Below are 15,732 nucleotides of genomic sequence, written 5' to 3'. Positions count from 1 at the left end.
AAGCCAGAAAACTCAGAAACAAGGAAACAAATTGTCTGTATTAGGCAAACACGGATATATATTTTTTTAAACTCCTACTGAAAAATGAGAATATTTCTTTTTGACACTGAACATGCAACATTTTAACTTCTTTTCCTATACGCCTACAGCTAACCTTAAAATAAATACGTTAATGGATGTCTTTTAAGCGGTTTGCATGACTGAAGGTGGTCAGTTGGAACTGAAAGAGAATCGCTTTGCAGCAAGGTGACTTCACTGTTGGAAATGTTCATGGTTTTGTATTTGCTTACACAAAATTGGTAACCTTAAAGTATTTATTTTAAGAAGGAACAAACTGAGTACGATGACATTTGTCAATAAAAGATGGTTATGATTCACCAAAAATTCCCTACTAACTTACGAAATTTCTTTCTGGTCCTGGAGAAATACTCATTATCTTGCATGCACTTGGATATTTATTTTGTTGCAAGTCACTGTCGAGCGGTCACATAAGGCTGATGAATTCCTGAAGCTTTGGTGTATATGAGTACAAAGGTGATGTTGAAACATAAGTTATGTGAATAAACGTGCCAAGCATGTTTTCTCCTCCAGACTGAAACACAGTCGACTTTTAAGTGATTTACCAGGAACGTGTTTTTCCCAAAGCAGCAAATTAAATGCTGCTCGTTAAGTAGTTTCTGAAATGCAAAATGAAGTGGAGCTGCAAGGATTTAGCTGGTAAAGCTTTTCCAAACACGCTTTAGGAATGCGAACACCAACACCTTGTGTCTGTCTCTGCCTTTGCAGCGAAGGCATCCCTTCATTTGCAAAAATGCAGCTTTTTCTCAGATTTGCATTATTAACATGTTACACTCTTCGCTTAGCCCTGGGAGAACTAGTTTAAAATCCCAAATAAAGGTAATATTTGCCAAGGAATGAGTGGGGTTTGGGTTTTGATTTTTTTTTTGTTTTGTTTTTTTTCTCCCCAAAAATCCTTCATTACCCGGGAGCTGTACCGTGTACTTGGCTCCAGCAATAGATCAGTTTTGGGGCAGAATATGTGAAGTTTGTGATATATCTTCGTGTGCTTTGCTTGCAGGCAGCCCTGGAACGCAAGTCCAGGGAGTTGCCTGCGTATGGCATGAAATTTTTTCTTTCTTTTTGGAGCACACGGGTTCGGGGGAGGTTGGTTGCTGTTACTGATCCTTTCAACCCATGTTCTGGTGCTGTTTGTTGGGCTTGGAGCCTGAGTTGGAAAAGGGCAAACCAAGCTTTGTATTTTGAAATGCGAATATGTTGTTGTTTTTTTGGTTTTTTTACCCGTTGTCGATGTCTGGTATTGTAAAATAATCTGCCTGAATGCCTGTAAAAAGTAGTTTTATTCCACTGAGACTGGACTGGCAGCTTTTCACTGAACTTACACAGCCGTGCTTGTGCTGAAAGCAATGGTACATTTGGATTTATTTTTCTTTTTACGTGTTAATTTGGATGTTTGCTTGTTTGTCTGCTTGTAAATATGAATCTGCTGCTTGAGTAAAAAGTACATCAGACTTGTGAACTGTTTCCTGTGCTTGCTCACTCGTTAGATGCTCCATTTCGAATGTGCTGAATGATCTTAATCAATTACTCTGTTTTGGGGAATGGCTTTAACAGAGAAAAAATTCTGAAGTGGAAGACATTCGACTGTTCTAATGGAGTACTTTGGGAATTATGTTGTGTTCAGATACAAAAGGGTGTGAAATGTCAAAGTTGTCCTGAAATTGTGCAGATTTGTGAAGATGCCTTGTCTCTAAAAGAGGATGAAAGCTTGGAAAGATGTTTTTCCCTACATTTTCTCATCCCATGCATTACTTTTCTGGCTAGAAGGGATGGGAGAGTATGCTGGAAGGAAAGTAGGATGTGGAAATAAACTAGCGGTCTATGGGCGGTGGGTTGAGGTGTTAGTGAGGACTGGCTTTGGGTTTCTCCACTTTGAACTTCGAGGGATCGCAGCAGTCCACGTTTTGCTTTGGAAAGTAGGTAGATTTTTTTTTTCTTTGTAATTATTACTTTCCACCTTTTTCCTTGGGGTTTATAATATAATCGTGTAGAACATAGTGTTTAATTATGGGGAACGACCCTTGAGAAAGATGCTCCCGGCCTTTCCCGTACTTAATGGAAAGCAACCAAACACGCAGCTTCTCAGTGAGCCAGCAGAAAATAAATGAGAGAGTCATGAATTTTTTTGAACTCCTGTCCTCCTAGTGCTGGAAGCCTGAAAAATCCTATTGACCAGGTCAGTTGTTATTTTCTTCTGTTAAGATCAGCAGGAGAAATTCCCTTTCCCATTAGCTCCCAGGCTCACGGCGTACGTTCCCCTTCCCCAGGGTTCTGACAAGTAGATGCTTGTTCAAAATAAATAATAAAAGTTTTTTTCTTTTGTTTGCTCTAAGATGCAGATGACTAAATGCTTCTCCTCCCCATCTGTCTAAACCTTTGTATTTCAGAGAGCCATTAATTTAATATCTTTTTCTATTGTTAGTCTATGGATGTGTTTTTCAGCTTATGAGGAATATGTTGAGCCGTTTGATGCTGACTCTGAATTTTAAGTGCAGGAAAGAAACCCATAAAAATTAATAAGCCAGCCTCTTGAACTTTTTTCATGGGATCCTTGGAGTGGATGAAGTAGGACACTAATAGCTAGTCTGTGATAAATGCTGCTAAAAACGGGCGATGGGAGTAGAGGCAATAAATCACAGGAGCAGGTGAGATGCAGAAACCTGCTTTCTCCACAAATCCTCCTTTCAGTTGAAAGGAAAACCAGACATTGTTTATTCATCCTTAACCTAAGCATCATGGTAACTTTGCTTCGGATCCATCTTGCTGGGAAAGGAAGCAAAAGCTGGTTGGTTGGTTGGTTTGTTTGTTTTTTTCAGTAAATGATACTTCGACCTGGTATTCTGTGAGCGTAAATAGGTGTTATCTTGAATGAAACAAATGCCATTAGCATGTTGTCTGCTGTTAGTGATTCACCTCTTATTAAATTCTTGGTGCTCCCAGATGGTAAAAGCAGAGCTACTGGGAAGAGTTTTATTTGATCAGTAAAGCTGAACTTTTTTTTTTTTGAGAACTGTATTTGTTGGGGGGGCTGACCTGATGATTTTTGTCTGTTTTCTTGTGGTTTCCAAGCCAGGTACAGGTTAAATTTTCATCTAAATTATTAGCTGAGCTCATCCCCACTCTGCAGTCCCATACAATGGTGAGTTCTCCCCAAACTGGGAGCCATCGGCTGCAGACGTGGGTCTCGCTGGGACGTCTCCTTGGGCAAAGCAGCCGCTTGGTTGCTTCAAAACTCTCCTTGCTCTTCGCAAGTCTTTAACTGTTCGACTTGATGTGATGTTTTGCCTGCTGATTTTTTTTATTGTCGATTAACCAGTTTTCTTTCCTTTGTCTTGTATATGATGGGATCTCCGCTAGACAGAGGTAACGGTGGGGGACAGTTGTGTAGCTGGACCCTCGTGTGGTGGTGTTTGTCGGTGGTTTTTTCCTAAAACCGTTCCTAAACGTAGCCCTCACTTTTCACCGTGCTTCTGTGCTTGCATGGCCTGGTTTCTGTGAAATAACCTCATCCACGCCTCCTCTCCTCTGTTATTAATTTCATTTTCCTTGGTGTGTGCGTGTGCCTCCTCCTGCTGTGTCCTTGCAACGGGTCACCAGTGTGGATTTCCTAACAGTTTCATGGATCCTTTCAGTCTTTGAAGCTTCAGTGGATCAAAGGGACTCAGATTTTTAGCTTAGTGAGGGAGATTAGCTGATGAAACATGGTATTTTTCAATTAAGCAAGATGTTAAAAAAGAGCAAGAGAGATTGAGGTTGGTATTGGTCCTGGTCCTCCTAGTGAGCCTGATTCACGTGCTTCTGGTATCTTCACATTTTTGATAACTTTGATCTTACTTTATGTGAAACGGTTCTTTCTTGGCTGCCGCTACCACAGACTATAACTAAAATGCTATTAGTGAAATATAAAAATTTCCCTTTTGAATCCTATACGATAAAAATCTGATTTTCGTAAGACTAATCTCTCAAAGATTCAGACAATTTTAAGCCAAATGGCCGTAGTTTTATCTGTGTTTCAGCTAGGCTGAAACAGCTCATTAACATTGCCCAATTCCTTATCCCTCTTTTGAGATGGGGAAGCCCCGATCTTTGCAGAGTGCTCCTGACAGGTTTGAAGGCTGGAAAAGGTCCACTGAATATGAACAGAGATGGTAGGAGTGTGTGTACGTGGAATGGCTTGTTGGTGGTAAGGATACAAATCGAGCCTTCTATGTGTCTATTTAATCGCTTGCTTTATTTTCTTTTTTTTGGGGTGCGGGTCGGATGAATAAATAGAAATTATCCCAGGAGCGAGAGAAGTTTGCCGATGAGGACAGCATATTCTATGCGCTTGGAGAATGCGGACTCATTTCTTTTTCCGACTACATCTTCCTCACGACGGTCCTTTCCAGTAAGTATAGTGCTTTGTTTTGGTTTGGGTTTTTTTCTCTGCAATTACTGCTTTTTTAAGTTTTGAAGGTTTACAAGCAATGAGTTTGCTATTGCTGTATACATACATTGCCCTAAAAGGAATTCTTGATTGCTTGAAACTTGAGCTGAGTGAATAATTGCTATTGCCTCATCTATTTAGACGTAGCATCGAGTGTTCCAGAAAGATAAGCAGACTGATGACTTCTGAAGATCTATTTCTCATTTTAAAATGTGGCTGCTTTTTTCTTTTTTTAATGAGTCATTTGACCTGCTGTTCAAAATTCTAAACGGAGGTGTGTTCTTGAGTTACATTCATATGATATCATTGTGTTTGGATGAACGTTGCTTTGCAGCTCTTCACTGGTTACCAGACTGTTCGAACTCTTTTCCAGCTGTATTTTCACTGAGGTAAGCTCAGGCTTGTGCGTGATGTTATGTAATGAGGAGAGAGTTAAGCCGTTTACATTTCAACAAGTATCACTAGATACCTTCTGTCTTTTCACCCCACTGCGCTTGACTTGCATCGGTGATATTTCTGTCATCTGCTCATCTGTTCCACCAAAGTCTTCTGCACTTGAGGCGCCGGCACCTTGAATTTTGCTTTGTTGGCAAGAAACAGTGAAACTGAAGCCTTTGGCAATGCCAAACGGCATTTCTAGACTTTTTTCACGGGGAAAGCAAGCTCAAAAACTCATTTGCAGAGCTTGGAAGGTGCTGCGTCACAAACAGGAAAGTCAACAGAAATTCCGGTTATTTTTCAGCTCTGCCAGAAAATGTGGGGTAGTGGGGAGTATGCCACTGTCCAAATGAACTTGAGACATTTTATTTCAGTAAACTCGGCCGTGTCATCTTGTAAATATCTGTTTCACGATGATGCGATTATAGGAATTAAAAAGCTGGGTGCTTCCCAGTTTCCTGTAGACCCCGTTGCTGCCTGCTCGGTGCTGTTCAGGGAGTCAGCTGGGTGATTTACTCAGGTTCTGTAAAAGCAACAGGTACTTTGTGGTTTTTTTTCTCCTGTGTTCTCGCATGCTGTAACGTGCACAAATGGAAGAGGCATTTCATTTACTGAGGATCTGTTACCGGGGGAAGCAACGTTCAAGGTCACGGTTGTTGTCAGATGGACGTGGTGGGGGAAGATGCATATGTGACCTTCATCTCGTGAAAACAAACACTCAGATGTAAAGCTAGTTCAAGCCAGGGAATTTGCTTTATGATTTTAATCTGCTTTTTTGTTTGACTGAGTCTCAGAACTGACTCCTGAGACTTTTGCAGTTGCTTTCTTACATTAGTCCACCCCGTGCCGAAGTTATCTAAGGTATTTTTGCCTGTGTAGCGAGGGCTTTTCTCCTGAGTCTCCACAGACGACAATGAACTTGCAAACCTGTAATATTGCATTACTGAGTGTGGTACAGAAAACGCTCGTGCCCTTGGCCTTATGGCCGTGCATGTTGTGAACGGCCCCCCTATTCAAGTACGCAAGGCACAAAATTAATTTTATGTGCTTCCACAGGCAGCAGTAAGAGAAATTGTTCTTGCTTTGGTTTAATTTATTTGTTGTGAGAATAAAAGGGACCACCTTGTGTTAGAGTAGCAGCCAGCCTTGTTTTGGAGGGCTAGGTTGTTTTCCTCTTGTTCTTGGACTTTTCAACGTGTTCACAATTATTGGGGGGGTCAGACTAACAAGAGGAGACAATTGGGTGGTGTGTGCTTTGAGGAACGATGTGAAGGGTGGGCAAGGCAGGAGCTTTCAAGAAGGAAGAATAAAAAAAGAGAGAAGAATTAAGTATTCCAGGACTTTTAGGCCGACTTCTCGGTATTTTGGGAGTTTGCTGAATGGTTATGGAAGGCAGAGGAATGTCTCTGGAGCTACTGTCAGATGAGGATTCCCCAGAGCAAGAGTTTTGGTTTCATTTCGAAAGCATTTGCTTTTATAAAAGAATAAAACTCCCAAACAAACCTTGTCCTGTAGCTAGATAGAAAATTCACTGTTATGCCATGCTGGTTTACTCTCTTACTAGTAAACAAAACTTGCAGGAGTCCAGTAGTTTCTGATTTTTTTTTTTTTTACCCCCCTGGGATATAAATAAAACAGAATGAGGAAAGTACATCTTAAACCTGACAGTTCAACTTGAGTTTTCTTGCTGTGTTGTTTAAATAACCCAAGCATTAAGAAGGCATCTGGACAAGGGCGAGTCGTAGATTACATCAAATAGCTAAAAGCCACTACGTATTGAGAAAGAAAAGTGGTGTATTGAGCCCTAAAGCAGGATAATCTGAAGAGAAGCGTGAGGTCGGGTCTGGGGGTGGGAGGCAGGAGATGTTCCTCTGCTGTGCTCACAAGCGATGGGGAGAGATCAGTCGTGGTCTGGTCTGGCTTATTGAACTCAAACCTCATCAATGAGAATCTCTGAAAACAAGAAACCCCAAAGGGCTTCGTGGTGTTGTGCTCCTTGGGAGGGTCACAGAATCACACAATCACAGAACATTGGGGATTGGAAGAGACCTTGGAAGATCCCAGCAGTGCTGCTGGGACGGCTCCTGCCCATCTCCCCGGCTCTACCAAAAGCACCACCGGCCTTTGAGAGGGTTTCCCAAAGCTTTGCATTGTAATTTGTCTTTTTTTGCAGCTTTGACGCTCACTTCACTTGTGTTCTCTGAAATACGGAGCGTGCGGCAGCTGTTGGGAGGGAGAGGAGGAGAAAGGGCTGAAGGCTTCGTCTGCGTGTTGTTCCCAGAGAGCTGTTTGCATATTGCACGCAACATGAAGTCTGTCACCATGTTTTATTTGCAAGTGGTTTCTTGCTCTAGCACTGTCTGTTCTCGTCAGTTGCCATGTTTCTGTGAAAATGCATTTTTAAAACCACTAATAAAATCGCATAGAAATGCTTCAGAAAGTTAGCCTTCTATTAAAGGCAATGAGAGCTGAGTGGCCTTGAGGACACCTCGCGGTTTCTGTCGCTTCAGCTGCTCCCCGTGTTTTGGGGCAGAGGTATAAAAATGAGCAAAATACGGGATAAGCAAAAAACTGATGGGATTTCCCCTGGGTCCTTCAAATGTCATAGGAAAGCCAAGACATCGCTTCCCTAACCAAAGAGGTTTTTGCTTTTCAACTTGCAGAACAGGTGGAGGGAAGGAGCTTTTCCATCACCAGCGGCTGCAGTTTCAGAGCAGAAACTGTTGTCCAGGCACGCTAATGCCTCTTTGATTAACAGGTACTGAAGGGAGCTGGGCATTAAAAGAATGAGTGGGTGTTGTTTCCGTAATTGGACTGTCGCTGTGTCTGGATTTACTCCTCCTGGAAGGAGGGTTAAGTAGCATTGGCTCAAGCCAAAGTAATTACTCTCTTGCCATCGCAGACCTGCGGCTCCTTCTCCCCTCTCCTGCGGGTTCTCGAGCGCGTTGTGCTGCCATCCTCTTTGAGTACCGGCCTCTTGCCCAGGACAGATTCACCTCTTCAAAATTTTTCTTTTCTTTCCCCTTCGTACGAAATAAATCCCAAACCACCTAGCTCTGGAAATTATTTTCTGGCGGGATGTCAAGTGCTGTGTGGGTCTGTGGGATGGAGGGGGCACAATGTGCTCTCCAGGGTCCATTTGCACTGTAGCTGTTTTGGATATATATTGCTGGCTGACACAAATGTTTTCAGCCTCCTTTGCCTGCCACGAGTGAGATCTGTTTTCTTACCGGAGGTGCTTTAATCCTGCAGTAATTTTCTGTTGCTCATAGCAATATCCCAGAACTTGCAACGCTCTGTCAGTCGTGTGGTGGCTGCTGAGAAGCTGTGAGAGGTGAGGCTCATATGCTGGCCCCGCGAGCTGTGCGTGCTCTCAAATCTCTGAAACCAACGTGGACGTTCGTCACTGGCATTAACACCAAAATACAGAATTTGGTGTCAAAAATACACTGTCTCTTTGGTTCACAAGCTAACAAGCAAAAGGGAAAAGTGAAACAGCGATAATATTTTATTTATTTTTTAAAAAATATTGGTTAAATAGAAGGAGGATTTTAAATGACATTATCTGGGACATCAATCCCAGGAAAAGCATACTGCATGCTTGGTGTATTTTTTTTTTTTTCCAATCTGTCCTACTGTCATGGCACAGCTTTCCAAAGCGGGGATTGGAGCGTCCGCTCAGGTGCCAGGTCCTTTAGCTGTATCCTTACACACGTGTCTGACCCATGCATTTCTGTGCGAAAAGATGGTTTATTTAGGATTTTACCCGTTACTAGTTAACCCCTTCCTTGCTTTCTTTGGAGCACCTGTCTCTGGTGACGTTGTGGACATGTGCTTGGTGCTCACATAGGGTTGAATCCACATGCTTGGGTTCCACCATGTGAACCATCACCACAGATTTAGAGCGAGGAGCTGACAAAACCTTCATTTCTCTTGGTCTAGGTGGTTCAGGGCTCTTCCTACTGTTAATCGTGGTGGTATTTTTACTTGGCCTGAGGGCAGGTTCCTCACCAGCTTCTTGCTACCCCTTTCTCTGTGTGTGGATTTTAACTGGAATTTGAAAATCAGCTGAAAACTTAAATTCTCTGGGTGCTAGACTGTTTTGAAGCTAAAGTCTGTATTTATTGGGGTTTGTGTAGTTAGGTTTTAAAATTATGCTTTTGTATTATCTCAGAGGTAATTCAAATTCTTCCTTGTGGTAAGAAATAACCCTTAACTGTTTAAAGATATTTTATGTTTAGAACCGATGATGTTGTGGCTCAGTCTCCGTGCTGTGGACTTGGTTATTGTAGCTGCTTGTTATTTACATTTCTGGGTTGATTAACATTTTTTTAAAAGTTGATGGGATTTGGATTTGTTTTCTGAAATAGTGAAATAATTCGCAAGGAAAATATCTGCAGCGTTAAGACAGTTTAATGTTTTTTTCCCCATGTTTATTGCAGCTGGGGCTCAGACATCTATATTCTATAGATAGTTGCTTCCCTATAAGGGTATAACTCCATTCTCAAAGAAAATATTACAGCATTTGGAGATCCATTATGTGAAAATGCGTCATCTGACTCTTCCCTATTCCTGTGCAGTCAGTTGCGATGGGCTGTGGTTTGGTAAGGGCGAGCTTGTCTCTGACCCCGATTCTTCCCTTCAGACAGAAATGTTCCCATTCAAACAGGTACAGAAACATTTCTCGGCTCAGGTACCGCTGTGCGGGCTCAGACAGAATAATGACCATGCTGATTCGTGTCACTTAAGGGAAAAAAAATAAAAATCTTGATTATTCTTTGGAGGAAAAAGGTAAGCTTTTATTAATGCTGTGGGATTAAAAAAAGGATAAGTATGTTTATAACTGCAAGGCTTTAACAGCCATCTCTCTAGATGAAAATTTGTCTATACTTTAGGAAGACTGTGTTAATTTGGGATCGATTATGAAGATATTTTTTTTTCAGCTTCAGGGTACTGTGGCCTTTATGCACACATTTTTCTTAATTTTGGAATAGATGGGGAAGAAGAAATCATAGGATATTTAACTCCTAATGACTGATTTTTCTCAACATAACTCCCCAGCTGAATTCTTGATTGTTCTTCCCACACTGGGGAGTTACGAGGCTTTGGGATGGATATGGGAGTCTTGAGCTGCTTTGTGTTTAAGTTCCCACCAACAGATGAGATATTCCAGGGTTTTCATAGGAGTAGCCAGAAGATTTACTTCCTCTAAGTAACACCACCAAAAAACCACACCGCTTTGCCAAAGGAATTCACAACTACACTTGAAGGGAGCAATGTTTGTTCCCCAAAAGTATGTTAAAAAATAGTTTTTGTGAAATGCAGCACCTCCGCTCGAGGTGGATGCTCTGCAGACACTTTAACTTTTGTGTGCAACCACGTGCTGCACGAGTTGCAATAGGAGTCAGAGGGAAAGATTTGTTGAGAGGTATCTCTGCAAGGGCGAGTGTTGAGTTTGGAGGAAAGAGAAGAGCAAACGAGGGCAAAAATAGTAAAATGTGGCATTTCTCATCAGTGAGCATTTGTCTTTCAGAATGTGTTGCTTCTGGTGAGAATGAAGGGCAATAAAGAGCAATTGAGTGCTGCAAATTGGTCCATTTGAATAATTGAGAATAGTTTAAAATGACATAATTGGCTTAAAGTTGCCCGATCAAGCCACCTAATGCCTCAGAGGTTCCCTGGGGCTTAATGCTGATGGATTCAGTGGGTTTTTCTGATGCTCAGCATCTGTTTGTCTGGCGGAGGTTGCTCATCTTTGTAACGTTCCTGCTTGTGCCTTTTGGTTTTCTTGTTGCCTTTCTGCTCCCAAATATTTGATTTGAACAGACGAGTCAAGAAAAATGTTAATTGCCATTTGCAGTAACTCCCGGGTTAGTTGAAAAAGCAACTTTGTGTGGAGAGCTGGTGGGTCCGCAGGATGATTTCAGCTGGATTTTTCTAGATGTGTTTGCATATATCTCAAAGTGGGGAATAAGCAACTCAAGAATTGGGATTGGCGTGGGCTCCAATACCACGTTTTCATTTGCATTAATGATTTTGAGGAATCATTAGGAAGCAGCTAGACTAGAAAATAAAGCCAAAAAAGAACCTGTGGCTGCTCTGGCCAATTCCTGACTCGTTGCACAAGGGAAATTAGTTGCGATGAAAAATCCTGGTGCTGAATCATGTCAAAAAGGATGATGAGGAGATAGCTCCTAAAATCAGAGTGAGCTGGAAATGCAGCTCAGCACGTGGGGAAATCCAGAAGCAATTTTCCCTTGTAAAGACAAGCATTGCGCCGTATTAAGAGCAAACAGGCCTTTAAGTGGTTTTGATAACCAGTTCAGGAGGAATATTGTGTTCATTTTGAGGCATCTTAATTAAGGAGGCAGTGGGAAAATTTACAGAAGCTGTAATAGAGAATGGTAAAATTGGGGGGCAGAATAAAAAAGGAGAAGGAAGGGAGGAAGAAAGAAGGAAAGAAGGCAAAGTTTAGCTGGGCAAACTGGTGTCTGCTGCTTTTATGGTCTGCAGGTTTCTGAAAGATATAAGTGTAAGAGGAAGAAGAGAAATGAAGGTTGTACAGGCTGATGTAACCACGAGTGATGGGGTCAGCTGCCGTCGGGATGACTCTTCCCCAATAAATCCTGGTCAGAAACATTGTGCCCCAGTGGAGAGGCAGAAATCGTCTCGCTTGGGACCAATAAATTCCGGCTGCCTGGAGGTCGGGGACGTGTATTTTAATGAATGTTTCTTCCTGAGGGGGATGAGCTAATTGTCTTCGGTGCCCTCTGGTTTCCCTGGCTCGGGCTCACATGTCTTGGATCTAAGTGTCATTACAAGTAATTAGACTTAGCTATGCAGATCAGAGGAAGAAGCAGGCTGTGTCACTTATTAGCTAAAGGAGTGAAGTAATTACATTTGCCGATTTAAAGACACTTTCCTTCCCTGTCCTTAGAAAACAACTGACCTTGCAGATTTCTGATGCTGAACCGTTCATTTTAATTTCACAAGTGGTGTTCTCCTCTGGGGCTTTGATAAACTGCTCTTGAAAAACGTGTATTTAGAGAAGGGAAAGGAAGGAAATGGCCTTTGCGAGGGGTAGGGGTAGGTTAGGTATCTTCTTTCTCTGTTCACCTTGTGTCTGCACAAACGGGGCAGGGTATTATATTTTTCCTTAAAGAAAATGAAGAAAGAAAAATAAAATAAACCACAACACTAATTTTTAACAAGGGGTAACAAATTTTCCAGTCTCGGAATACACATCAGTGTACCCTGACAGAGAAAATGGGGGAAGAAAGAGGAGATGTGTAAACTGCTCTTTTTTACCTTGCGTCTTGTAAATCAATTAGAGCTTTATATAGTCCCCTATTTCCTCCTAGGGGAAACAAATCTTTTGCTAGATTTTGGGGGCTAATAAGGAGAGATTTTGCCCAGGCTTTCATGCAGTACTTGCAATTAAAGTGAACAAAACTGGCTGTTATTTAAACATTAGGAGGGTAGTTGGAAAGGGCTTAATATTGTTGCTCCTCAAGGAAATGGGGATTTAATCACTGGAAATGATGGATGGATACAGCGGAGGCTTTTTGTGTTAATCCCTTTAATTAGATTGCACCATCGAGGAGATGATGTTGGCGTTGGGGATGACCGGTCCCCTTGAGTGTAGCTCAGCTAACGATGAATTAAGGAGGGACGGCGAGCCGGGCAGGACAGGAGCTGGATGGAGACATCGCTTTTGCTATAGGTTTGTGCAGCAACCGACCCACCGTGTGCTGCTGGCGATGGTCGCTGAGACGCGTGGCGTTTGGAATTTAAAGCTTGGAATAATTGGCATGAGGGAACGTGGAAATCCAGAGACGATGGCAGCAGGACTGTATGTGCTGTGTATATCGAGCAGGCAGTGACAGGGTGTTCTCCCTATCGAGTTTAATGTCGTCGTACGTCTGCGTAAGGTGCAAAGAGGTTGGAAAAAGTGATCTCATTAGCATGTTTGCTGAATGTTTTAGCAATAAACTGCTACAGTTTATTAAAGCAAGGGGAAAACATGATGTAAAAGTCTCCCGGTCCTAAATTGAAGCTGTAACTAATGTACAAAATCCAGTTCAGTTAATTCCATTTCAATTTCTTTTTGAGTGGTTCTTCTTTGTGCTCCTTCTCCCACCATAAGTTGCCTTAACGCAGAATGCTGATTGCTGAAACTTGTTACTTTTTGAGCATCCACAAGAAATATTAAAAGTTGTTTGCAACAGATGAGATGAAAGGGAGATGAGCCTCACCAGGGACCCACATCCTGCTGCCAGATTTGGGTGAGGAAGAGCCATCTTCAGAACAAAAAAAGAGGCTAAGTTTTAGCTGATGATTGAAGATGACAACCTAAGCACTAGTTATAGCCTGGAGGGTTCCCTAGAAATCCCAGCAAAAAACAGAATTCCTGTGAGTGGTATGTATTTGAAAGTAGCAGAGCAAGATAAATTCTCATATATTAGCTTAATTTGGGAAAAAAATTGTGGCGCTATGTCGTAGCTTTAAATGGTGATGGGTTACAGTGCCCAAAATGGACATGTACCCAAATTCTTTGGGATGCAGGGGAAAGAGCGTGGTTTTGCTGTGATGGGTAGCTGTGAAGTGATGCTTTTGCAGACTTCTGGCCAAACAAACCATGACAACATAGACCAAACACAATGAAAAATAAGGCACCATGCTGTCTCGGGTGCGTCTCAGCTGGTGAGCTCCAGCTTTTGGCATTATCTCCATGTCATAACTGGACCGCGACAGAGTTGGTGGTGATTTGTGTAAATTTGCGTGGTGAGACGAGAGCGGAGTCTGGAAGAAAATTACCCAAAGTCCAGGTCTGCTCCTCTTCGCACAGCACGGCGGTTCCTCTGCAGCGCTGGAGGAACATCCTCTGGCCATGCTGCTTTTCAAATGTGCGGAGCAGCTCTTGCTACAGCGTCACTTTCTGTTGATTGTCGTTAGAAATGTCAGATAGTGTCTTGCTTTTTTGCTTTTTCTACCTGTGAATGGAATAAAATTTGTTCAAGAAACATCTCTTTCTCCCAACCTCCTTGCCTAGACCTTTGGTAAAAGGAGCACCATGAAGCTCATGGCTAGAGGTTCCCAAGAGCTATGTTTTCTTCTTAAAATTGCGAGAATTCTGGGAAATTGCTTTAGGATAGAGTTGTTCTGAACTTGTTCCTTTTTCATTGAGCTTTTGTATCTTCATTAACTGGTCTTTGGTTTTTATTGTGTTTTCTTTTTTTTTTTTTTGTGTAGCTCCACAGAGGAATTTTGAAATCGCCTTTAAGATGTTTGATCTGAATGGTGATGGTGAAGTGGACATGGAAGAGTTTGAGCAGGCAAGTTGAACGCCAGGTTGACTTTGTAATGCTACGGCATCTTAGTCACGATTGCAGTACTCTCCTCTACAGTGTTATTGTGACTTATGTTTGTGATTACTACTGGTTTACATCTTTTCCTTCCATGCTCTGCTGTGTTGCCTTAGTGCCTGCTTTGTTTTCAACTGGATATTTGAAGACATAATTTTTCCTCCAACCGGAACACCTGTAGGTATAAACTCTGATTTCCCATGACTTTCTTACTGAGATATATTTACAAGATGTCACCTCCAAAGTAGATAAAGAATTTTTTTCACTCCACTGGTGTCATAGGATTTTGATCCTTCTTTCTTCCACAGCTTTTATTACATTCCTTAATTTTGTCTTCAGAGAATAACCAGGGCCGGTCTGCTCTAAAGAAGACTTTAGCCATTTGTTTCAAAGCAATCTAAAACTGTGTTTATTGAGAGTGGATTTTCATTAGTTTCTTTCCCCAACTTCTTACAAGGTTTCATCATCGGGGAGTTTGATGCAGGTTTTTTAATAAGCTTAGCCTGTGTGTGAGGTCCCTCCTATAAGAGTTGTGATTGTGTTAGGCTGAGAATAGATTGAATACTCGAGCTCTCAGTGGGGATAAGATCTGACCTCCCCAGGCAGAAGGGTAGGGTTTGCTTGCCTATGTAGAAAACACCCTTAAGGCGTTGGAAACTCATAAACATCTTGATATTGCTGTATATTAGCAAAGCTCCATGTGCGTGCTGCTCCTGAAAGGAGGAGTAAATGCATTTGCAAAGAAGTGAACTGGCTGGATGGGGAGTCACCACCTCCGTTATCAAAGAACAAAGTAGAGGAGTTACACCACTAATTAACGAATATTCGTGTGGCCCTGCGTCCCTGGGGGCTCTATGGTTGATGGGCAAGTGGAAGGCGCTGCTGCTTGGGCAAAGGAGATGAAACCGTGGTTAAAAAAAAAAAAAAATAACCTGCCCTTGGGGGGGTTTTGCTGGAGGACATCTGTATTTGGAGAAGGTGAAAAGCTGTGGACTGATACCCGAGAACAAAGCAGCCCTGGATCATCTGGTTACAAATTCTTGCCCATCAGCTGATGGAGTGACCAGTGAACTTCAGAGGAGTCTGTAAGGGATTGGTCACGCTTGGGGCACTGCCTGTAAATGGGAAGAACTAGTGGCAAAGCAGGTCTGTTTAATTTCCCCCCCTTCTAATCTTCTGCTGTCATCCTCCTTAAATTATTACCCGTGGGCATGATGTCGTTCTTATGAGTTTGCCCCAGAGCTGTGTAATGTATCTGGTCAACTTTACGTTTCTAGATGCAAGCTTTGGACTACGCGGAGGACGGGAGAATGTTTATTTCCAATATGATATCCCTTCACCTGATAGCTGGTAATGGAAAGCCAGGAGTCTTTAATTTTCCTTTAAGTGCAAGTTTGAATACATGGCTGTGTCCAGGTTATTGTG

General features: G+C 42.2%; 1 protein-coding gene across 3 annotated transcripts in view; it reads left to right on the top strand.

Annotated features, from left to right (window-relative positions):
• The window catches only part of MICU1 (mitochondrial calcium uptake 1), a 99,283-nt gene that overhangs the window by 49,234 nt on the left and 34,317 nt on the right, over positions 1 to 15,732 (top strand). The window contains exons 7-9 of one of the 3 annotated variants that reach the window (XM_065639365.1): positions 3,152 to 3,217; positions 4,351 to 4,465; positions 14,195 to 14,277. In XM_065639365.1, coding sequence (XP_065495437.1) covers positions 3,152 to 3,217; positions 4,351 to 4,465; positions 14,195 to 14,277 — 264 coding nt within the window. Of the gene's footprint in view, positions 1 to 3,147; positions 3,218 to 4,350; positions 4,466 to 14,194; positions 14,278 to 15,732 lie in introns of all 3 variants that reach the window. The other 2 variants (XM_065639367.1, XM_065639366.1) reach the window with 2 other exon arrangements.

Source organism: Caloenas nicobarica, chromosome 7 (genome assembly GCF_036013445.1).
Source record: "Caloenas nicobarica isolate bCalNic1 chromosome 7, bCalNic1.hap1, whole genome shotgun sequence".
Classification (NCBI taxonomy): domain Eukaryota; kingdom Metazoa; phylum Chordata; class Aves; order Columbiformes; family Columbidae; genus Caloenas; species Caloenas nicobarica.
The sequence above is the reverse complement of the archived record's forward strand: the minus strand, read 5'-3'. Positions and strand labels throughout refer to the sequence as shown.